This window comes from Suncus etruscus, chromosome 10 (assembly GCF_024139225.1).
Source record: "Suncus etruscus isolate mSunEtr1 chromosome 10, mSunEtr1.pri.cur, whole genome shotgun sequence".
In the NCBI taxonomy this organism is placed as follows: Eukaryota; Metazoa; Chordata; class Mammalia; order Eulipotyphla; family Soricidae; genus Suncus; species Suncus etruscus.
Genome location: NC_064857.1, coordinates 80,222,177 through 80,247,953, shown reverse-complemented (window position 1 = coordinate 80,247,953; position 25,777 = coordinate 80,222,177). Strand labels below are relative to the sequence as shown.

The window sequence follows — 25,777 nt, the reverse complement described above, 5'->3', positions numbered from 1 at the left end:
ATGCCTTGGAAACAATTACTCAGTGAGTAATTTTAGATATACTAGAAAAGGGGATTTACTCTGTAAAGAATTAATTTACAGGTCAGAGAAAACAAAGGACTGGAACACATACAAACAGGAAGCCCAGAATTTATTCCCTTTACTATATATGATCCCCAAAACACCACCAGGAAGATCCCCTAAGCATTACTGAGTGTGGTTCTAATTCCCCCAAAACCAATTACACAAAAATTTGAATAAATTTAAGGGTTAAAATTTATAGTAATTAATGTCAAAACACATCGATCCTTTTTGGCTATACATATACTGATAACAAAGATGGGGCCAGGAAGATAGACCAGTGGGGTAGGGGCCTGCATTGTACAATACCAATCTCACCTTTTTTTTTTTCAGGCCACACCCGTTTGATGCTCAGGGGTTACTCCTGGTTAAGCGCTCAGAAATTGCCCCTGGCTTGGGGGAATCATATGGGACGCTGGGGGATCGAACTGGCTAGTGCTTGCAAGGCAGACATCTTACCTCTAGTGCCACCTTGCCGGCCCCACCAATCTCACCTGGTACCACATATAATTCTCCCAATTTCTACCAGGAGCAAACCAAGCCCTGAGCATTGAGTCGGAGTAATCTCTAAGTACCACTAGGTGTGCCAAAAAAAAAAAACAACTAACAATAAAAACATTAACAAAGACTTTCTATCTCAATCTTGCCTAAGGAACAGTAAACTTTCTTTATAAGCACAAATGCAGTATTTTCATGACTAAGCTAGCTAAGAATCTGCAAGTTGACTTCATATAAGTCTATTTCTTTATTTTTTTTTTTTACTTTTAGCAACATCATCTATAAAATAAAAGGGCAGAATAACTAAAAAAAAGTTTCATTCTAGCTCCAAACTTCCAACAATTACATGACTCTTTAAAAATAGAACATGCAAGGAAATGGGGTCAGAGCATAGCACAGTGGTAGGGCATTTGCCTTGCACATGGCTGACCTGAGTTCAATTCCTGGCATCCCATATGGTCCCTTGAGCCTGCCAGAAGCGATTTCTGAGTGCAGAGCCAGGAGTAACCCCTGAGCACCACCATATGTGGCCCAAAAACCAAAAACCCACCCCCAAAAATAGGAGATGCAAAGAATTATACATATGCAGAAAAAATAATAATTAGAATCCAGGAATCTAGTTTTCTGCTGCGAAGAGTTTTTTCACACCTGATGCAGAGCTGCATCCAGTGTTCAAGCCATCCACATGCACCTCTGGGCAGCCAGGCCCAACAAACACAGGCTGAAACCTCCACCGCGTCCTCAGCCAGGGTCTTCTAAAACTCCAACATCTTGCCTCCTAGGAGGAGCAGGAGCAAATGCTTGTCAATGAGAAGTTTAAAAGGGGAACATCAAGTCGGTCACAGAAACATGTCTGCTTGAGCCAGAGAGATAGCATGGAGGTAGGGCGTTTGCCTTGCATGCAGAAGGACGGTGGTTCGAATCCCAGCATTCAATATGGTCCCCAGAGCCTGCCAGGAGCGATTTCTGAGCAGAGAGCCAGGAGTAACCCCTGAGCGCTGCCAGGTGTGACCCAAAAAAAAAACAAAACAAAACAAAACAAAAAAGAAACATCTCTGCTTGTCTCGACATGTGTCACACACTTGTAAAATCTGAAGCTATTGTAAATGTGCATAAGTTGTTTCAAGCGAGGTGAGAAAGCAGGCTGTGAGCGCACCACACAGACCTGGCCAGCAGGGGTCACTGCCGCTCAGCTGCCAGACCCTACTGCAATGAAGAGTCTGGTAGGGTCTACCTGGAAACCCTGCAGCCAGAGGGAATCTCCAAATAACTGTCCTGATTTCCATGCTCAAGCCCTTCAACAATTGTCAGATGCCTCCCGGTGTCTTTTCTCTTTAAAATATAAAGCCAGTCTCTTTTGAAAGTCCATATAGTAGTCAGTACTTAAAAAAAAAACAAAAACACAAGTGGAGCGGTAGCACAGCAGTAAGGCATTTGCCTTGTATGTGTCTAACCTAGGACAGGCCGTGGTTCAATCCCCGGCATCCCATATGGTCCTCCAAGCCAAGAATAATTTCTGAGCACATAGCCAGGAGTAAGCCCTGAGCGTCACCAGGTGTGGCCCAAAAACAAACAAACAAACAAACAAAATAAACAGTAATTAAGCTTCCATAGAATCCAGTTATATTCCTAAGAATTAACTCAAAAGGCCCTAAAATGTAAGTTCCCAGAAAAGACCTCTGTACTCTTTTGTTCACTAAAGCACTGTGCACAATAGCAAAAATCTAGAAACATGGTCACAGCGATAGCACAGCAGTAAAGCGTTTGCCTTGCATGTGGCCAACACAGGACGGACCCCAGTTCAAAACCTGGCATCCCATATGGTCCCCTGAACCTGCCAGGAGCGACTTCTGAGTAGCAGGTGTGACCCAAAAACCAAAAAGAAAAAAGAAGAAAAATGGAAACAGCCCCAGTGCTCAAGAACAGATGAATAGATAAAGAAACTGTGGTACACAGACACAATGGAATGCTTGGCAGTACAAAAGGTACAATCAGGGGCCGGAGCGGTGGCACAAGCAGTAAGGTATCTTCCTTGCCCATGCTAGCCTAAGACAGACCATGGTTTGTTCCCCAGTGTCCCAGATAGTCCCCCAAGTCAGGAGCGATTTCTGAGCACATAGCCAGGAGTAATCCCTGAGCATCACGGGGTGTGGCCCAAAAAACAAAGAAACAAAAAGGTACAATCATACAATTTGCTGCTACATGGGCAGATCTGGCGCGTGTCACGCTGAGTGAAGTGAGTCAGAGGGAGAGGGATAGACATAAAATGATTCGCTCACCTGTAGAATTTAAAAAAAACTTCATAGGGGAATAACAAAGCCCCAAAGGCAATAAATGAAGCGCACTTCCTAGCCTGAAACAGCTACTGAGAGAGCTTCACCTCTCTTCCACAGCACTGCATGGCCTCCAGGTGGCCCTGAGCTTTGAGCTCTGTGCTCAAAGCTACAATACCTACAATACCTGCCTCACCCTAGCTATGTCAGAAGGGGCCAGCAAGGGAAACCTGCTCTTCCGCTGGAAAGGACGCCATGCTCCTGAGTTCTAGGGTCATCAACTAACCAAATTCCCCTGTCTAATATCTCAGTCAAGGCCACGTGCCTTTGAGTCAAACAAATGTACCTTTTGTACTACTTTATTCCATTCTTGAAATCTGTAGGTAAAAAAGAAAAAAAATTTTTTTTAGTTTTTGGGTCACATTCGGTGACACTCCTGGCTCTGTGTTTAGAAATCTCTCCTATGGGCCCAGAGAGATAGCTCAGCGGCGTTTGCCTTGCAAGCAGCCGATCCAGGACCAAAGGTGGTTGGTTCGAATCCCGGTGTCCCATATGGTCCCCTGTGCCTGCCAGGAGCTATTTCTGAGCAGATAGCCAGGAGTAACCCCTGAGCACCGCCAGGTGTGGCCCAAAAACCAAAAAAAGAAAAAAAAAAAAAGAAATCTCTCCTGGCAGGCACAGGAAACCATATGGGAGACTGGGATTCGAAACACCATCTATCCTGGTTTAGCTGCGTGCTTTCTCTCTGTCCCTGTGGGTAAAATTCTTGATTTGCTTCAGTCATCCCCAAATACCTCCAAACTGGGTTTGAGAGAAGCTACCCTTAAAAATATCCATCCTGGGCCAGAGCAATAGTACAGTGGTAGGCCGTTTGCCTTGCAATTAGCCAACCTGATACAAACCCAGTTCAATTCCTGGCATCCCATATGGTCCCCTGAGACTGCCAGGAGTGATTTCTGAGCAAAGCCAGGAGTAACCCCTGAGCACTGCCGGTGTGGCCACAAAAACCAATATATGTGGGGCTGGAGAGATAGCATGTAGCATGGAGGTAAGGCCTTGCATGCAGAAGGACGGTGGTTCAAATCCCAGCATCCCATATGGTCTCCTGAGCCTGCCAGGAGCGATTTCTGAGCATGGAGCCAGGAGTAAACCCTGAGTGCTGCCAGGTGTGACCAAAAAAAAAAAAAAAAAAAAAAAAAAGAACCCAAGAGATAGAACAGGAGGTAAGATTCTTGCCTGGTGTGCAACAAACCCAGGTACAAACCCCTGGAATCACATACAGTCCTCTGAGTCCTACCAGGAATGTTCCCTGAGGACAGAGCCAAGAAAAGCCCCTGCACACCATGAGATGTGGCCCAGATTCCCTTCCAACTGATTATACAATAAAGGGATAATCTGCTGAGCTATAAGATGAGAAATGAATTAAGTGGTCCCATACTACTTAGCTTTCAGAATATGCCATATCCTATAGAACTTGTTTGAAAAACTAGAAAAGGTTTCCTAAATTACAATGGAAAAAAAATTGCAAATGGGCCAAAACTGGGCATAAACAGGCTCCATCCTCGACCAGCTTACAGTGGGAGGGGCTGGAGAAATAGTTCAGTGGGTAGGGCACTTGCCTTGCAAATGGTTGAACTGGGTTCCATCTCCAGCATCCCCTATGGTCCTCTAAGTACTGCCTGGAGTGATCCCTGAGTGCAGAGCCAGGAGTAACCCCTGAGTATCACCCAGGTGTGGCCCAAAAACAAAACCGTTCACAGAGAGAGAAAGGGGATGACATAAGTGGGCTCAGAGAAAGTGGTTGGGTCATTGGGTCGAGTGCCACTCCAGGTCAGGAGCAGACTTGGAGGATGGAGAGCATGCAGAGGGGGCTAGAAAAAGGGAAGAGCCTATTCTTGAAATGTTCAGCTGGTAGAAAAATTCTGACCAAAACAGCAACAAAACCTAATCTCAAGAAACAAGGAGAGTGATGTGTGTAAGTTCTGGAAAGAACTTTCATTCAACTAAACAGCACTATAAGCAGTCCCCAAAACACACAGTTGGGACCCCAAGAACTTGCTTTTACCAAAACCTCTCCCCCAAGTAACACAAGGCTGAGTTTCCTACAATGAAAATGTTGTATGGCCATCTTAGGCCTCCACTGGGCACCCAACCCTAACAGGCAAACTGTTTCTTGGAGTAGGACTATCTTTATCTATTTACTTATTTTTTGTTTTCTGGGCCATCTCCGGTGGCATTCAGGGATTACTCCTGACTCTGCACTCAGAAATCGTTCCTGGCAGGCTCGGGGGACCATATAGAAATCAAACTCGGGTCCCTCCCAGGTGGGCCACGTGCAAGGCAAACACCCTACCGCTGTGCTATCACTCCAGACCTTCTTTATCTCTTTAAAGTGCCCCTCCCCCCAACCAACATCCTTGAGACCAGTGGAAGTAGAGAAATTGAAATTGATATCTAGAAGATATCAATTCTCCCATGAAGTCAGCCCAAACCTACACTGAAAAGCTCAGATCATGCTTATAAACAGAAAGGTACAGGCTTAGGGAAGGATTCCTGGAAGATGAGCCATTTTCATCTGGCCTGGAAGACTGATGTTTTGGAGAATCTGATTTTAGTTTGTTCATTTTGGGAACAAGACTAGGCTGTGCTCAGGGCTCATATTATACTCTTGATTCTGTGCTCAGGGATTATTCCTGGCAGGCTCCAGGGCTCATGTATGGTCAGTCATATGCAGAGGAAATGTCCTACCTACAATGCTATATCTCACAGCACTCATATTTTTTTTCAGATTATTACCGAGAAATCCAATCCATCTGAGAAACAGTGGCCACTAACTATAATAAGAGTTCATCTTCGGGGCCTGGAGAGATAGCACAGCAGCGTTTGCCTTGCAAGCAGCCAATCCAGGACCAAAGGTGGTTGGTTCGAATCCCGGTGTCCCATATGGTCCCCCGTGCCTGCCAGGAGCTATTTCTGAGCAGACAGCCAGGAGTAACCCCTGAGCATCGATAGGTGTGGCCAAAAAACAAAACAAAACAAAAAAAAAAGAGTTCATCTTCAGGGCCGGAGAGATAGCACAGAGGTAGAGTGTTTGCCTTGCATGCAGCTGACCCAGGATGACCTGGGTTCAATCCCTCGCCATCCCATATGGTTCTCTAAAGCCAGGAGTGATTTTTTGAGTGCATAGCCAGGAGTAATCCCTGAGCTTCACCAGGTGTGGCCCAAAAAAAAAAAAAAAAAAAAAACTTTATCTTCAGGCCAGGGACGCAACTCAACCAGAGAGCACAGACCTCAAGTGTGTGTGATTCTGGGCTTCACCCCAGCACAAAAGAAAAAAGGCAGTGGGGAAGTCCATCCTCAGCACAAATGAATTTTTACAGGTTCTACCAGTGTAGCAAAACTATTAAAGCTCATCCCTCAATAACAAGGGGAATCTAAAACAAGGGTCTAGATTTCTAAACACTTATTTCTGGGTAATGATTTGACAGGATTTCACAGTCAGAGAGAAATGTTCAAACTAGTTCTGAATCACCCACTGTTATTGTCCAGTGAATTCCAGTTGTGCTTGTTGGTGCAGCAAGGGGACACAAACTTCTACTGACAGAACTTAGGGACAGATCTAAAGGCACTGGGGATGATGGGGCTATGAGTCCCCCCAGATTTCCACATGGTCACTGTCCCCTTTAAAGCTAAGCTGATCTGCCACACTACACTCATGTTCAGAGGGCAGGCAAGAAACAGTTACTAAGAAGCAGTTTGGTTTCACATGGAAACTGTTACCAAGACAAATCTTCCTGCAGAATGGAGTTCCAAGAACATTAAATCATAAGAAATTATTTCAGCAGCTGGTTAAAGCTGAGTGTACATAATACAAGACATCTGGTTGCCTGTGCATTTTCAGTTCATTTAAAAAGTATAAACACATTAAAACACTGAAATATTTGATATATTATTCCAGCACAGCTTGCTCCTCCAGAACATGTGACTAGCAGAGCTATTAACTGTATTCATGGTTTACTTACTAATCAAAGGGATTGACTCTTAATATCATCAAGACAGTGCATCAATAAAGGTCTGGTTTTTTTTTTTTATTTTAAAAAGTGGGGAGGAGCGAGCAAATAGCACAATGGGTAGGGTGTTTGCCTTGTATGCACTTGACCTAGGTTTTATCCCTGTCATCCCATATGGTCCCCCAAGTCTGAGAGGAGGGTTGATTTTTTTTTTCTTTTTTGGTTTTTGGGTCACACCTGCATACAATCAGGGGTTACTCCTGGCTTTATTCTCAGAAATTGCTCCTGGCAGGCTCGGGGGACCATATGGGATGCTGGGATTCGAACCACTGTCCTTCTGCATGCAAGGCAAACACCCCAACTTTATCTCTCCAGCCCTGAGGGTTGATTTCTGAAAGGAGAGTCAGGAATAACCCCTGAACACCACCAAGTGGCTCTGTGCTCCTGGCAGGCTCGGGAGACCATATGGGGCACAGGAATCAAACCCAGGTCCACCCAGGGTCAGTTATGTGCAAGTCAAACACCTTACTGCTGATTTATTACTCCTGCCCCCAAGAAAGAATTTTCTAATTTTGGTTCATATTTAAATGCTAGTATTTGGTTCTGGCATAAATGTAAAAGAGATGGTGCTTGCTTTTAAATTTAATCAAGGGGGACCAGAGTGATAGTACAGGAGATAGGGTGTTTGCCTTGCATGTGGCGAACCACATTCGATCCTCAGTACACCGTATGGTCCCCTGAGCAAGGTCAGGAGTAAGCCCTAAGCACAGTCAAAAGCAAACACCAAGTATTACAGATGTAACTCAAACCCATCCCAGCACTCAAAAAAAATTGAATCCAGGCTATAGGAAACATCACACAGACACTGACAAGCAAATACTAAACACTAAAGTAAGTGCCACCATCCTTGACTGCATGCGACAAAAACCTAACCTTGTGAGCCAACCTAACACTTGGCTTAACCCAAGTGTCTATTTTTATTTTAATGAAAAAGAAATCCAGAGGGCCCGGAGAGATAGCACAGCGGCGTTTGCCTTGCAAGCAGCCGATCTAGGACCAAAGGTGGTTGGTTCAAATCCCGGTGTCCCATATGGCCCCCCGTGCCTGCCAGGAGCTATTTCTGAGCAGACAGCCAGGAGTAACCCCTGAGCACCGCCGGGTGTGGCCCAAAAACCAAAAACCAAAAAAAAAGAAAAAGAAAAAGAAATCCAGAGTGGGTGAGAATAGCTCAGCTGTAGAACTTTTTCATTAAGCCCTGGGTTCAATTCCTAGCAACAACAACCAAAAAAAAATCTTATTTTTTGAAAAGCAAAGAGAAATGACCCAGAGCTGGTCTAGGAAACCCATTGCAACATCACGAGTCAACACTTCTGGGACAGGACACAAGTCTTCATGTGAGGAAGGCTACCTCCAGAAGAGGGGCAAAGGGTTCAGGCAGATGCTGAAGGTTCAGGGTCTGATAGGTAGACACTTTGGTTCCACTTGCACAGAGCTGGCCCCAAAGAGGTGCCAGGGTCCTCTTTGAGCTCCCCAGGGCCTGCACACCAGAGGGAAGGTGAGAGGGGCCACTGGCGTGCAGCAGCCCTTCCTTCCAGGCAAGATTATGCCTGACCCAAGCATGACAGGGTAGCATGGATGATGCTCATTTCTAATCTGGATTCCAATGTCCTGGCACAGGCTGGAGACCTACCAAGATGAAACCGGGGACCTCCCCTTTCTTTCTATGTAAGTAGCTTTCATCCAACCAAGTCCTCATGAAGACTGAGATTCTACAGTGGTAAATCTTGAATTTTACCTCCAAATTTCAATGATAGGCTAGAGAGAAGAGTGCAGGGGGCAGCTAAGGCTCTTGCCCAAGCACCAAACAACTAAGCCAGAAACACTGGGTTGCACATAGCCTGGAGTGTGCCTCCCACCCCAGTACCATTGTTTCTTTCCCAATTTAAAAATAAAATCCTCAGGGCCAGAGAGATAGCATGGAGGTAAGGCATTTGCCTTTCATGCAGAAGGTCATCGGTTTGAATCCCACCGTCCCATATGGTCCCCCATGCCTGCCAGGAGCAATTTCTGAGCATGGAGCCAGGAGTAACCCCTGAGCACTGCCGGGTGTGACCCAAAACACACACACACACACAAATGAATGAATGAATGAATGAATGAATGAATGAATGAATGAATGAATGAAAAATAAAATCCTCAAAAGGAACTGGTGACAGTATAGGGATTAAGGAATTTGCCTTGTAGAAAAGACATCTGAACCTCAATGTTCCTTGCAGCATTATTCACAACAGTCACAATCTGGAAACAACCCAAGCATCCAAAAAACAGATGAGTAGACAAAGAAAGGATGGTATATACACAGTGGAATATTACCAGGCATTAAAAAAAAAAAGATGAAATCATGCAATTTGCTGCTACGTGGATAGATCTGGGGAGTATCATATTGAGCCAAATCAGTCAGAGAGGCGCAGACTCAGAAAGACTCTCACTGTAGGATAGAAAAAAACTTCCTGGGGCCAGAGTGATAGCACAGCAGGTAGGGTGTTTCCCTTGTACACGGCTGACCTGGGTTTGATACCTGGCACCCCATATGGTCCCCCAAACCTGTAAGGGGTAATTTCTTTTTTTGTTTTGTTTTGTCTTTTGGCCACACCCAGTGACGGTCAGAGCTCAGGGGTTACTCCTGGCTATGCACTCAGAAATCGCTCCTGGCTTGGGGGACCATATGGGACACCAGGGGATCAAACCACGATCCATCCTAGGTTAGTATGTGCAAAGTGAAGGGAGGGGAACGGAGGGGAGGGGAGAGGGAGGGGAGAGGAGAGGAGAGGAGGAGGGGAAGGGGAGGGGAGGGGAGGGAAGGAGAGGGAAAGAAACTTCCTACAGTAAATTCACAATGGCAACAGATATGAAGAGCAAGAGAACTGTCTTCAGTAGGAAGCTTGCACTGGAGCTGAGGCTTAGGGGTTATAAGTAAGCTAGAAAAGGAAACACTATAGAGCCTGAGGGATAGCGCAGCAGCAGGGTATTTGCCTTGCACGCAGCTAACCCAGGACGGACCTGGGTTCAATCCCTGGCATCCCATATGGTCCCCAAGCCAGGAGTGATTTCTGAGTGCATAGCCAGCAGTAACCACTGAGTGTTACCAGTTGTGGCCTGCCCCCCACCCAAAAAAAAAAAAAGAAAAGAAAAGAAAAGAAAACAAGGGAACACTAGGAAAATGGGGAAGGAGAAAAGTATCTTCCAGAAAGGCAGTTTGGAGGGCAGGAGGGAAACTGGGGACACTAGAGAAGGGAATTGGACATTGGAAGGAAGAGGTGTAGGAGGAACAGGATATAGATCCAGATGGATGTCACACTTGCATGTGACCCAAATTGCTGCTGAGAAATCCTTGTTCTTGTCGAAGAGGTCTTCGAGACAACCTTATCTCCGAGGTGAGCCTGCCTCTCTGCGAACCACATCCTTAAAGACTGCTAAAGAATGAGATTATTTCCCTCCCAATGACTGTTCTCCTTTTGATAATGAATTAAGAGTGTGAACATTATTAAGCAAGAAGGAAAAAATTAATCCATGTACATAAGACTATTAGAGCCAGGCCCTAATGTTTCAATAGGATCGATCATGTCTTCAATAGACAAGGACAGAACAAATCCTGGATAAGCCAGAACTTACAAGAGTGGAATATCGGTGATTAACTGCATCAAACAGCAGAGCAATTCTTCTAAAAGATCTTCTGAGTCAGAATCTGGTAAGAGATACCAAAAGTATGTTAACAAAATGTGAAACAAAGTAATACTGTTTAGGGGTTGCTTGCATTCCTAACAAAAATAATGGATTTATATAAACTCAGATATTCCTGAGGATTTTTTTTTTGGTGTGGGGTACCTTGCTGTACTCAGGGATGATTTCTGGCTCTGTGCTTGGGGATTACTCCTGGCAGGCTCAGAGACTATATGGTTTGCTGGGGATTGGATCTGCCTTAGTCAAACACAAGCCTTACAGCCCCTCACCCACTGTACCATCTCCTCAGCCCCATCAGACACTACTCTTCAACTTCTGAATTAAATCCACTCCATTCTAGGTTTGATCCGTGGCACCAGTCCAAAGGAAAAATATCCGAATCCTGAATAAATTAGCATTTATCATGATTTTTAAGTAGAAAAGAAATATAGGGGTTGGAAATGGCTCAAAGGCATGCATAATACATGCCTCCAAGGCCCCACCAAAGTCACCCCCAAACACTGACCGAAGAATAACCCCAAGGCATTGCTGAGTTTGGCCCAAAGACCAAGGAAGAAAAACAGAAGGAATTTTGAACAGCAACTATTAACTAATTACTTTTAAAGCTTAAAGATAAGTTATCACTCCTTGTAACTTCACATATCTAAATTACACTGTTTTTTTTTTAAGTCAATTCATATACTAAAGCCAAACATGTAAAATACACCAAAGGGGCCTGGGAGATAAAAACTCAAGTGGTAGAGCACAAGCCTACATGCAATAGGCCCCGAGTTCCATGCCCAGAACTTTAAGTCCAACTACAGCCCCCGCACTACCTGATGTAATCCTGATGACCTCTAAGTACACAAGGACCCAGCTGTCAGGCCCACACAAGGGTTGCCAGCAGTAACCTTCATGTAAAAATAAATTCACCAGTGTGGCCCCTGTAGTGGCCTGAATGCCGCCACTCCAAGCACCAAACAGATAGCTAAGTCTGCAACACTGAGTCATGCTTGTGGGCCTGGCTTGTGCTCACACCCTGCAGCACTGGTGCTTCCCTATTTGGAAAAGGTAAATCCAGGGCCGGAGAGATAGCATGGAGGTAAGGCATTTGCCTTGCATGCAGAAGGTCGGTGGTTTGAATCCCGGCATCCCATATGGTCCCCCGAGCCTGCCAGGAGAGAGCAAGTAGTAACCCGTGAGCGATGCTGGGTGTGACCCAAAAACAAAAACAAAAACAAGAACAAAAAAAGAAAAGATAAATCCTCAAGGGGCTGGAAACAGTACAGGGGTTAAGGTCCTTGCCTAGGGTATGGCCCTCCCGGAGTCAATCCCTGGTGCCACATATGTACCCTGAGCACTGCCAGTTGAGGTCCAATTCCACCCCACCACTCAAAAACAATTTTAAGGTGGGGGGGGGTATAGTGGCTTTATTTGAATCATAAAAGACTACCTAGATCTTCAAACCCCATAAGGCTCTGACCTTACATTTACCTTGTTGTTGTTATTTGGGGTCACACCCAGAAATGCTCAGAAGTTAGTTACTCCTGGCTTGCACTCATTAATCAGTGCTGGCAGTGCTCAGGGGCCCACATGGGATGACAGGGATTGAGCCCAAGTAGGCCGAGTGCAAGGGAAGTACCCTTTCTGCTGTACTTTGACCTGCTATCCTAATACTCCAGCCAGCCCCTTACACTTATCTTTTTGCTGGGGCTCAAAAGACCATTTCTGAGCCTATGAAGCTCCACAGACCCCTAAAGGAAGCCAACTAAGAAGTCCCATAACCTGGGAAACAAAGATTCCAAGGTAAACTGGTGCTCCTGAGTCCTAAGGTAAGTACACCACCATAGCAGGCTGAAAATCATCACTGCTTATGTGCTACATGGGTGATCCCTAGAACATGACAGGGGCAATACTTACTATAACTACCAGGAGACTTGTCTTCATAAGTAAAATGAAGTTCTAATTCTTCTTCTGACATTTCACAGATGAACACCTTTAGCAGACAGCAAATAATAAACAAAGCATTGTGTGTTTGCCAAATGAAGATGTGGCTAGGAGACAGAGAGAAAAAAACATTCCATGAAACACTATTCGATCTGGAGCATAATCAGATGTACCCTGCCCTTATCCTTCAACGACGCCTGATGGATTACTCTGGACCAGTCACATCATCAGAGTCTCTGTGTATTTTACTTAGTGAGTTAACTTCATAAAAATATTTCCCATCCAACAGGAATGTTTTTGCTCTTTAGCTTTATAGTTGTGCCAACACAAGCAATTCAAAGCAGCTAAATAAATTTTTAAGTCATGACATCCAGCAATATAAGCATATACACAACCTACAGTTTCTATGCAGCATTGCCAGGAGCATTGTACAATACTTGCCACTTAGCCATAACTCACAAGAAAAAATTTAACTGAATTCAATACAATATCTTCGGTAGTAATGGAATAATCTTTTAAGAGCCTATCACCCCAAAACAGCTTTACAAATGCTTTGTCTTTAGTGGTTAATATTCTATTGCATCTAATCTGAAACTACAATATCTGAGTCTTCTTTTATACAATATAAAAGAAATAAAGAAAATGATGTGAGGGATCAGAGAGGTAGAAAGTACAGCAGGTAAGGCTTTTGCCTTGTACCTGGCCAATGGGGATTCAACCTCTGGCATCCCATATGTGGCTTGAGCCACAAGGAGTTCTCTGAGCACAGAGCCAGAAGTAAGCTCTGAGCACCACCAGATATAGCCCCCAAATAAAAAGACAATGCAATGAAATGAAACCACATTCAACTAAGTCAGTATTTAAACTAGCTATGACCAGAGACAAGGGGAAAATTTTACCTTGTAAAATAATAATTATAATACTTATCGATCGTCTTGAAGAATATATTTCTAAAGACTATCTGAAATGATGAAATCAAATATATTTCAATATTTCTAACTTTAGCCAATACACTGGAAGTAAAAGAGAACATTTTTAAAATTATTTTCTTTTTTTGGCTTTTTGGGCCACAACTAGTAATGATAAGGACATTCTCTTGAGTCTGTACTCCTGGCGAGTATTGGGGGACCATATGGGGTGTTGGGGATCAAATCCAGGTCAGACAATTCCTTATCCACGTACTATCTCACAAGTCCCACATTTTTACAACTAGAATAATTCCTTTATAGCTTCCCAAAGCCCATAATTCATCTCTAGCAAAAATTCAAAATACTGGGGCCGGAGAGATAGCATGGAGGTAAGGCATTTGCCTTTCATATAGAATGTCATTGGTTCAAATTTCAGCATTCCATATGGTCCCCCCAAGCCTTCCAGAAGCGATTTCTGAGCATGGAGCCAGGAGTAACCATTGAGTACTGCCAGGTGTGACCCAAAAAAAACAAACAAAAAAAAAATTCAAAATACTCAGCATTATTAGATATAAAGAGAGTGCTCTTGGCTTAATCTGCTTACTTTGCACATTCTGCTGAGAGTTTCAGCTCTTTGGTTCTGGCCAAGAAGACCTTAATTAGTGCAGCAAGGTTTCCCGTTCGAGGATTGTTTTCAACTGCAAGAGAAAAGATTTTAAAAAGTGAAACTGAAGAACTGAAATCAAAGAGAGCATAGTAGTTATAAATCAGTCACATGAAAGGTGATTAATGACCTTCCTAGCGTCATTTTCACTGTTACTTAGGGTAACAGTGAGCAATGACAGAAGATGCTGCTGGGTATTACTGTGTAAAGAAATAGCCAACAAGACAAAAAAGGGTTGAAAGAGTAGAGGACGGCAGCCCTCTCATCTCAGAACTCAACATTATGAAGAAAAGAGAGCAGAGTTAATACAGAGACACCACAGACACACCACGCCCGAGAATCCCAACATAGTAAAGAAGCACAAATTAAAGATTAACTCAAAAGGAAGAGATTTCCCCCTCTTTTTACTTATTTTTATTTTGGTTTGGGGGGTCACATCTCCTGATGCAGAGACTCTAACAGGAACTTTCAAAGATCCACAAAGGTTATGCTGGGGCCATGGTCCACTCCTGCTGAGAGAGATGGCCTTCCCCAATGGTTTTCAGACTGATATTTCAGAGCTCTGGGGATTTCCCTCTCCTTTGAAGAAATGTCTGACTCTTATAAGAGCTGGAAATGTAAAAATGCAAACACACTGGCCGATGCTACCAGGAAAACCCGTCTCTCTACTGATCTGAGATAGATGCTTTAGCTGCCATCGCTACGCAAACATCAGAGCATCGTGGAAATATGACAGAGGTCAGGAAAGATTCTGTTGATCTGTTGATCCTGAGAATTTTTTTTCCGGTACTGGGGGTGGGACCCAGGATCTCATCCATGCAGAATTGTTTTCCGTTTATCCTTGCTATGCAGTGAGCACGCAGAACACTGCTGTGTTGATGGGAAACACCTTTCCCAAGTTCTGAGAGTCCTCCTCGGGCTTCCCAAGAAGGAATCCTGGGGCCGGGAAGGTGGCGCTAGAGGTAAGGTGTCTGCCTTACAAGCGCTAGCCAAGGAACGGACCGCGGTTCGATCCCCCGGTGTCCCATATGGTCCCCCCAAGCCAGGGGCGATTTCTGAGCACATAGCCAGGAGTAACCCCTGAGCGTCAAACGGGTGTGGCCCAAAAACCAAAAAAAAAAAAAAAGAAGGAATCCTGATGTTAGTTCACACACACACACACACACACACACACACACCTTTCCCAAGTTCTGAGAGTCCTCCTTGGGCTTCCCAAGAAGGAATCCTGATGTTAGTTCTCACATACACATACACTTCTCTCTCTCTCTCTCTCTCTCTCTCTCTCTCTCTCTCTCTCTCTCTCTCTCTCTCTCTCTCTCTCTCTCTCACACACACACACACACACACACACACACACACACCCTTTCCCAAGTTCTGAGAGTCCTCCTAGGGCTTCCCAAGAAGGAATCCTGATGTTAGTTCTCACATACACATACACACACACACACACTCTCTCTCTCTCTCTCTCTCTCTCTCTCTCTCTCTCTCTCTCTCTCTCTCTCTCTCTCACACACACACACACACACACACACACACACACACACACCCTTTCCCAAGTTCTGAGAGTCCTCCTAGGGCTTCCCAAGAAGGAATCCTGATGTTAGTTCTCACATACACATACACACACACACACACTCTCTCTCTCTCTCTCTCTCTCTCTCTCTCTCTCTCTCTCTCTCTCTCTCTCTCTCTCTCTCTCTCTCTCTCTCTCTCTTTCACACACACACACACACACACACACACACCTTTCCCAAGTTCTGAGAGTCTTCCTAGGGCTTCTCAAGAAGGAATCCTGATGTTAGTTCACACACACACACACACACACACACACACACACACACACACACGAGCCACATGGTACCAATGCTGTGTCCTGCCTCCTCTTCATCTCCAGCTAGATGAGACTCCTTTAACCCAGAAGTTTGTTGAGCTTTGACACCCCAACAGCAGTCCCACACAGGTCCAGCAGTCAAGAGGACCAGTGTCCCCACAGAAACAGTGACCCACAGAAGAGCAGGGACAACTGCTGAGACAGTGGCACTTCACCTGGACAATCCTGCATTTTCCCTTCATGTCCTAAGTCAAGGCTGGCTCATGAAACCTCGAAGACCAGGTGCTCCATGGGAAATGCCTCAACCCTAATTCTAAATGGCCCCAGCTTAGCACCACCAAGAGGACTTGCCAGGTTTCACGTGGCTTTCTAATGAATGTGCCAGAGAAAGTGTCCAAAAAGGGGGCAGCTACAGTAAACCATTGTCTACCCAGGCCCTTCCTGAGAGACCAGGACTGCTTATGGACTGCATCTTTGATAAAGCTTATGCAGTATTCTTTTTTAATTAAAAAACAAGTTGGGGGGGACTGAAGAAATGAACAATGGGTAGGGTACATGCCTAGCAATTTGGGTTCAATCTCCAGCATCACATATTGTCCCCAAGAACCTCCAGTAGTTACCTCCAATTGTTACTAAATATGGCTCCAAAAAATAGTGTAAAAAGGAAGTTTTGGGTCCAGAGAAATAGAACAGTGGGGTCAGGTGCTTGTCTTGTACATGGGCTGACCCCAATTTGATTGCTGAGCACCATCAGGAGTAAGCCCTGAATACATACAGCCAGCTGTGGCCCAAAAGTCAAAGAAAAAAGTTATTATACAAAGAAGTTGCCTATTCTTCTTGATTCACAATTTCCTTAGATATCAGGAAGAAAGAAGCCATGGAACCCAGTGGAAAACAGCAAATGGCGAGTGAGAAGAGCAAAACCTGGGCCAGCAGCTTCCCAGCACTGAGGTAGAGTTGCTGAACGTCAAAGGAGAGGAATGTGGTTACTCCTTCAGTCTTTCCACTGGCACCCCAGAGCCCCTCAGGAGTGATCTCTGGACACCACTTAGAATAAGCAATCTATTCCTGACTCAGGTTATGAAGGAAAGCAGGTCTACTTTCACGTTTAGAAATATTTTACGGGGCCGGGTAGGTGGCGCTGGAGGTAAGGTGTCTGCCTTGCAAGCGCTAGCCAAGGAAGGACCGCGGTTCGATCCCCCGGCGTCCCATATGGTCCCCCCAAGCCAGGGGCGATTTCTGAGCACATAGCCAGGAGTAACCCCTGAGCGTCAAACGGGTGTGGCCCAAAAACCAAAAAAAAAAAAAAAAAAAAAAAAAAAAAGAAATATTTTACAATTAAAATCGCAAGAATTAAACATGCTTAAAAACCATCCAGAACCAGACATTGAGTAGCAGGCTATGGCACCTGCCTTGAACACGGTCAACCCCAGTTCCATCCCTAGCCTTTCATATACACCTTCCAGCACCACCAGGAGCGATTCCTATGCAGAGGCAGGAGCAGTCCCAGAGCATCAGTGGGTGGGACCCAAAACATCCTCAAGAAACTTGTGCTAACTCCTTTCCTTTATGTAAATGGGGAACGGGGAGAATTCCCTCATCCTTCCCTCCCATAAGTGAGCTGGCTGCCAGGAAAAAATGAGCCTCACAGGGCTCCTGTGTCAGGGCTGGAGAGATAGTACAGCAGGTAGGGTATTTGCACATTGCTAACTCGGCTCAATCCCTAACATCCCATATGATCTCTCAAGCACCAACAGTAGTAATTCCTAAGTGCAGGGCCAGGAGCACCATAAACCACCCCCCCCCAAAAAAAGGGTTTGTGCACACACTCTGCATGAAAGATATCTGGATTCAAGCTTTAGCACCCATGGGCTCCCTGAGTTTTCAGGAGAAACCCTGGGTGTGGTCCCAAATCCAGAAAAGAACAGAAAGAACAGAGACTAAGGGAAGCCAGTGGACTCATTATTTATAATGACACCTTAATAAGAAAACAGAAAAACTCTTGTGTGCCTCCAGGAAAAAAATCAGTTCCAGAGATGAGCATGAGAAACCAGACAAACATAATGACCATAAACTTCCAAATATTGATGAAAACTTTAATCTGTAAATCCAAGCCTGCTCACTAGTCCTGAGTAGAACATAAAATAAATAATACTTGAAAGCAGAAAGAAAAAACATAATTATTTATAGAGAGCAATCCAAGTAACAGACTTACTATCTGATTGGGAGGGGGTCTAAAAAGCAATGAAATGGCCAAGGGTCCTTTCAAGAAAGGAAAAGAAAAGAATGGCATCAAGCACAAATTGCCAGCCAAATATATCCAGATAAACTTCTCCCTCAAACAGCTGAAAGCAGCATCTGGAGAAAGGGGTTCAGCTGCTCAGTGCAAACACCCCACAAAAGTATCTCTAGCCAAGTAATCAAGATCAGCACTAGCAGGGAAAGGTTACATTCAAAGCACCTGTACCATTCTAATATCCCCTGCTCAAATCAGCCCCCACATACCCATAACCAGGTAGAGTGAAGAGGAGGGGAAATCAAACTCACACTGAGTGTCCTTCTGGAAAATACACCCCCACCAGCACTCCTCAAACACTCCAAGTCAGGCCAGAGAGATAGCATGGAAGTAAGGCATTTGCCTTGCATGCAGAAGGTTGGTGGTTCAAATCCCAGCATCCCATATGGTCCCCCGAGTCTGCCAGGAGTGATTTCTGAGCCTTGAGCCAGGAGTAACCCCTGAGCGCTGCCGGGTGTGACCCAAAAACCAAAAAAAAAAAAAAAAAAAAAAAAAAAGAACTCTCCAAGTCACCAAAATGAGGAAAATCTGAGAAAGTGCTGCCAATCTGAGGCAGCTAAGGATACATGACAATTAAGTATAATGTGGTGTCCAACAAGTGATCCTGGAACAGAAAAGTGACCACAGGATAAAACTGGAAGTCAGGGGCCAGAGCCCTAGTCCAGCAGATAGAGTGTTTGCCTTGCATACAGTCAACCCAAGTTCAATTCCTTACATCCCATTTGGTTCCCTGAGCACCACCAGGAGTGATTCCTAGGTGCAGAGCTAGGAGTAACGCCATAGCATCACTGGGTGACCCAATAGCAAAACAAAACAATCTCTCTGTGTTCTGGTTTTAGACAAAGCCCTGGCCCTGCTCTCAGGATACCAGATGGGATGTCAGGGATCAAACAATGAGTCAGTAACATGCAAGGCAAATGCCCTACCCTCTCAGGCCTCCACTCCTAATTTTCAAGGAAACAATGCAGTAATCTGCACTGTTTAAATTGTTAGGGCCAGGAAGAGAGCCTGGGGGTTAGAAGAATGTCTTATATGTGCAAGGACCTGAGTTTGATCCCTGGCAGCCAACCCCACTAGATGTGGTTCTCGTGGCACATCTCAAATCCAGGACTAAGCATAGAACCATCCATTCAACCCTCCAAGTGTGACAGGGGATGGCCCTGGGCCAGCTGAGCACTGCTAAAAAGATCCCATATAAAACTGCTGGGTAAAAGAGCATAAAAAGAGATGGGGAAAAAGGCTGGAGCATGTGCTTGTCATTTGGAGGCGCTAGGTTCTAGACCTGGCAGGCACCATGTGGCACCTGAGCATTGCAGGGCCAGACCATTTATATATGAGAAATGAGATTCAAAAGCCATTTGTTCATGTAAACAGTGCCTATAGGGCTAGAGAGATAGCATGGAGATAAGGCATTTGCCTTGCATGCAGAAGGACGGTGGTTCGAATCCCGGCATCCCATATGGTCCTCCCAGCCTGCCAGGAGTGACTTCTGAGCATAGAGGCAGGAGTAACCCCTGAGCACTGCCGGGTGTGACCCAAAAAACAATACAAAAAACAAACAAACAAACTAAAAACAGTGACTATAAGGAGGCTAAGACTGGATAATTCATACTATCCAATTTTTGCCCCTATGAAAATTCAGCAATTGAGAAAAGAAAAATAACATCTAGGGGGAGGAGCAATAGCATAGTGGGTAGGGTTTTTGCCTTGCTCACAGGCAACTCAGGTTCAATCCCCAGCATCCCATATAGTCCTCCAAGCCTGCTAGGAGTGACTTCTGAGTGCAGAAATAGGCGTAACCCGGGTGCCGCCAGGTGTGAGCCAGAAACAAACAAGCAAACAAACAAAAATAACATTTAGTAACAAGTAACAAATCTGATATTAATCAGATGCTAACCTGTTTCCAGACCCACCCCCATGCACTCATTATACTAAGGTATTTACTTATTCAAGATCCTAAGATACTTTCCTATTAACTTGTAAGAGTTATTCATATGGGCCGGCGAGATGGCACTAGAGGTAAGATGTCTGCCTTGCAAGGGCTAGCCAAGGAAGGACCGCAGTTCCATCCCCCAGAGTCCCATATGGTCCTCCCAAGCCAGGGGCAATTTCTCAGCACTTAGCCAGGAGTAATCCCTGAGCATCAAACGGGTGTAGCCGAAAAACAAAAACGAAAAAAAAAAGAGTTATTCTTATGAACCCAGCCAACAATAACATATATAATCAGTGCCTTCAGCAAATTATAGGCAAATGAGTCGATAATCTCAATGAACTGTCCACGGAACAACAAAAGTTACTAAAGGAGCCAAGAATGTAATCCAGTGGCAGAGTACAACAGCACACACACACACACACACACACACACACACACACACAGCTCTAGGTCTGATCCCCAGCACCACCAAAAGAAAAAAAATTAACCATGTTCTGATTAGCCTCAGTGTTTTAAAATTGACAAAAAGACAAAAATCGAGAAACAGTCTACAGTGTAGTAGGTTCCATTAGCACATCTGCACAGCAGCCAAGCATATGTCCTCTTGCTACTGACTAAATGACATCAATCAATACCACCACTGAGCTGTCACCATCACTCCCATCAGCCATAATGGACAAAGCGTGAGAGCTGAAAGGCACCGCCCAGGCTTTGCAGGCAGCAGACCCAAGTTCTCTCCGCTGTGCACTGCAAGGAGCAGCTCAGAACACAGGGACAAGAACAGTCCCCAAACATGGGAGATTGGAATATGTATGAGTTTGATTCATACATTATCAAAATTTACAAGAAATATGAAAATAAATGCCACACGTTAACATAATGCCACATATTAACATAAATAATAAATACATAATAAAATAACTACCACACATTAACATAATTAAATGTTAACATAACTAACATAATATTAACATAATTAAATACCAAATGTCATAGATTAACATAAATAAACATAATATACACATACTTTTCTCCCTTACCTAAAGATCTGCAGATCGAAATAGTTGCCTCCTCCAAAAGCTTCAATTCATTACTGCAGAGACAAAAAAAAAAAAAAGGAATCAGTAACTATGCAACTAAATATATACATGCTAGCCTGTCAAAGGAATGATTAAAAAAGAAAAATGAAAAACAGTTTAGAGGGAAAGCATGTTATTAGCAGTAAAAAATAAATAAATAAAATTAATGAAACATAGTTAAGCTTTTAGGGTCAATGTAATTATAAAATTGTGCTTGTTGATACAAGATTCCATAAAGAGAAGACTGGAGGGCACATCGCCCTCCCATGCAAAGAGGAAGGCTGAGGTAGAGTGTGAAGACAAAAGATGTCAGCAGGGAACACCAGGAGGCATGAAGGGCCCTGTGTCCAGTTCAAAGAGCAATTCAGCTCATAAAATTAGAGCTATTAGAAAGCCACTGGTCTGGGGCCGAAGCAGTGGCACACATGGTAGGGCATTTGCCTTGCACTTGGCTAACCTTGGACGGACCACAGTTCGATCCCCTGGCATCCCATATGGTCCCCCAAGCCAGGAGCAATTTCTGAGCGCATGGCCAGGAGTAATACCTGAGTGTCACTATGTGTAGCCCAAAAAAAGGAAACAAAACAATTAAGGAAAGCCACTGGTCTGAGGAGATAGAACATGTTTCATAATGATTAGTAAGACTTTATTTTTTCCTAGATTCTAATTTTTTGTCTTATTGAACTATATATATTTTTGAATTATAAATATACTTTTAATAATAATTTTTTATTGTGACCAAAAAGTGAATAATAAGTCTTTCACAGTAATATTTAAGATACATAGTGACAATGAATCAGGGTCATTCCCACCACCAGGGTTGTCCTCCCTCCACCCCTTTTTCCAGCACGTGTCCCATATCTCCCTCCTTTGCCCTGCGCCCAAGTGCTAGTGTAACCGTTCCCCTCTGTGTATAGCTTGTAGTAGATGAGGTATCGATTCTGTTATTGTTGACTTTGGGTTTGGTGTTTAAGTCTGATCAATTTTTTAATTCCACTCAATGTTGAACTATATTTTTAATGGAGAGACATATTGTGATTTGCACTACTTTCCAGTCTTTTAACCCAGCATAGGTGCTCAGGACTGACTCCTGGCTTTCACTCCTGGAAGGGCTCAGGGACCCTAAGTGGTGCCAAGGGTCAAACCCAAGTCAGCTGCATGCCTTGCATGCTCTGCTCTCCCTGACCCAAATAATTATTTTTTGTTAAGGAAAAAAAAAATAAGAGAAAAAGCAGACCAGGGAGATAAGTTTTACAGGGTATAGAATTTGCATGCAAGTGATCCAGGTTAGGCCCCAGCACCACAAGGTCCCCCCGCACTCCAATGTCCCAGGCACCATTAGGAGAGACCGCCAAGCATGGAGCTGGGAGAAGCCTATGAACTCTTTTGGGTGTGAACTGAAGGGTGTGAACCAAAAACAAAAACAGAAAGAAGAGGAAAACACAAACAAGGGAACCAACTCCCCTCCCTCAGTGTAGAGACTTCCCAGCACCACCAGGCATTCCTAGATGCCAGCAGAGCCCAAGACATCAACTCAGTTCTAGCACCACCTACCAGAGACAAAGAGAATCAGAGTCCACACAGAAAAGGCTCCCCACACTGAGGATTTTCCCCCATTTCCAGTTCCAGTTTGGAGTTTGAACATAGGGAGTTCCCTATATTCCTGACCCTCAAATCTAGACCTGTCGTTCCCTGCACACCCTCCTCTGACCTCAGGAGGACTCAAACTTCTTTTATTTCTTTCTTTTACTTTTATGATTACAAAGTTGTTCATAACAGTTGTTCCAGGCACAAGGTGTCTCTTGGCACTGGTTCCGCCATCAAAGTTCCCAGGTTCCCTCCCATCCCACAGACTGCCCCACCCCCCATTGGCAGGCACCTGAAAATCTCCCAGCAGACCAACGCTCTTCCTGCTTCTGACCTATGGTCACAGGATCCCCAGGACATTCTCCAAAGGCTCGACTCATTTTCCAGGGTGGCCTCCATAACTCACCAGCCCACCAGATTATCAATTTATTGCAAAGATCACCTTTCAGGAAAAGCATCTTTCAGGTAAGACATAGAGGAAGAGATGGGGAAAGGCGAACTTCCATATACCTTCCTAGGGCACCCATCTCCCCAACTCTCCATGTGCTCCCTCACCTACAAGCTGTCCACTCCTAGCCTGGAGGGGACTCTGGTGCTCCATCATGCATCACTAAATCACTACCCACTGGCAAGTAGATTTAACACTCAGCAGCCAGCCACCTTGGTGGTCCTGGGATGGGGTGTGAGAGCAGATGAACCAGGTGCCCATTACTTGGTGGTTCTCCAAAAGTCACCTCATTAACGGAACACATGAAACCCTTAGGGCAGCACTAAGGAAATTCCAGGTTTGGGGAATCTATGTGTCAGGAAGCATGGATGAAACCCAAATATGCACAAGAAATCTATTTCAGCCATCAGAATAGTAATATCTATTTCTTATAAACCACAATACTGCAATAAGCATCAAGAATGTATAAATACATGTGGGGGGAAAATTTATAAATATATGTAAAATGATAGCATAGGTAGAGAAAGAGGAGAAAACATCAAAACAGACATAAAACTAGTAGAAGCAATTAGGGAGCGGCCAGAGCAATGGCACAGCTGTAGGGCATTTGCCTTGCATTTGCCTGACCTAGGATGGACTTCAATTCAATCCCCCAGTATCCCATATGGTCCCCCAAGCCAGGAGTGACTTCTGAACACAAATCCAGGATAACCCCTGAGCGTCACCAGGTGTGGCCCAAAAAAGAAAAAGCAGCAGCAATCAGGGAAGATTCATGGGCTTTGAATAGTGAGTTCTCAGATGTGACATTAAGAGTACAGGCTTCAGCAATACGGAGATTCCTCCAAAAACTGGAAATCGAGCTCCCATACGATCCAGCTATGCCACTCCTAGGAATATACCCTAGGAACACAAAAATACAATACAAAAATCCCTTCCTGGGCCCGAAGAGATAGCACAGCGGCGTTTGCCTTGCAAGCAGCTGATCCAGGACCAAAGGTGGTTGGTTCGAATCCCGGTGTCCCATATGGTTCCCCGTGCCTGCCAGGAGCGATTTCTGAGCAGACAGCCAGGAGTAACCCCTGAGCACCGCCGGGTGTGGCCCAAAAGCCCCCCCCCCCAAAAAAAATCCCTTCTTTACACCTATATTCATTGTAGCACTATTTACCATAGCAAGACTCTGGAAACAGCCAAGATACCCTTCAACAGATGAATGGCTAAAGAAACTGTGGTACATATACACAATGGAATATTATGCAGCTGTCAGGAGAGATGAAGTCATGAAATTTTCCTATACATGGATGTACATGGAATCTATTATGCTGAGTGAAATAAGTCAGAGAAAGAGAAAGACACAGAATGAGAATGGTCTCACTCATCTATGGTTTTTAAGAAAAATGAAAGACGTTCTTGCAATAATAACTTTCAGACAAAAGAGAAAAGAGCTGGAAGTTACAGCTCACCTCATGAAGCTCACCACAAACAGGGATGAGTTTAGTTAGAGAAATAACTAAGTTTCGAACTATCCTAATAATGAGAATGTACAAGGGAAATAGAAAGCCTGTCTAGAGTACAGGCGGGGGTGGGGTGGGGAGGAGGGAGATTTGGAACATTGGTGATGGGAATGTTGCACTGGTGATGGGTGGTGTTCTTTACATGACTGAAACCCAAACACAATCATGTATGTAATAAATTTGTTTAAATAAAAAAATTATAAAAAAAAAAGAGTGGGGCTGGGCGGTGGCACTAGAGGTAAGGTGCCTGCCTTGCCTGCGCTATCCTTGGACGGACCGCGGTTCGATCCCCCAGCGTCCCATTTGGTCCCCCAAGCCAGGAGCGACTTCTGAGCGCATAGCCAGGAGTAACCCCTGAGCGTCACAGGGTGTGGCCCAAAAACCAAAAAAAAAAAAAAAAGAGTACAGGCTTCAGGGGCCAGAGAGATAGCACAGCAGCAGGGTGTTTGCCTTGCACACAGCCACTCCAGGACAGACAGATATCTGTCTGTCATATGGTCCCCCATGCCTGCCAGGAGTGATTTCTGAGTGCAGAGCCAGGAGTAACCTCTGATCACCGCCACTGGGTGTGACCCAAAAACAAAGAAACAAACAAACAAAAAGAGTACAGACTTCTGGGTGAAGAGATAACATGGAGGTAAGGCATTTGCCTTGTATGTAGAAGGTCGGTGGTTCAAATCCCAGCATCCTATATGGTCCCCTGAGCCTGCCAGGAGCGATTTCTGAGCATAGAGCCAGGAGTAACCCCTGAGCGCTGCCAGGTGTGACCCAACAACAAAAAAAAAAAAAAAAGAGAGAGAGAGAGAGAGAGTACAGACTTCAAAAGGAATAGGTTAAGCTGGACTTCATGAAAATAAAAACTTTTGCATATCAATGAATAAAATCAACAGTGATTTCAGTGTAGAGAGAATGGCAGAAAATATCTATACACTGTCTATCTGATAAGAGATTAAAATCTAGGATATATTTAAAAAAATAACTCCCCCTCAATCAACAAAAAATGTTGATTTAA

The 25,777-nt window shown here is 44.5% G+C and overlaps 1 protein-coding gene across 2 annotated transcripts in view; it reads right to left on the bottom strand.

Annotated features, from left to right (window-relative positions):
* DYM (dymeclin) overlaps window positions 1-25,777 on the bottom strand; it is a 340,760-nt gene that overhangs the window by 272,498 nt on the left and 42,485 nt on the right. For both annotated transcript variants that reach the window (XM_049781531.1, XM_049781532.1), the window contains exons 3-6: window positions 21,181-21,233; window positions 14,021-14,114; window positions 12,482-12,615; window positions 10,514-10,586 (exon numbers count right to left, since the gene is read on the bottom strand). In XM_049781531.1, coding sequence (XP_049637488.1) covers window positions 10,514-10,586; window positions 12,482-12,615; window positions 14,021-14,114; window positions 21,181-21,233 — 354 coding nt within the window. The remainder of the gene's footprint in view (window positions 1-10,513; window positions 10,587-12,481; window positions 12,616-14,020; window positions 14,115-21,180; window positions 21,234-25,777) is intronic.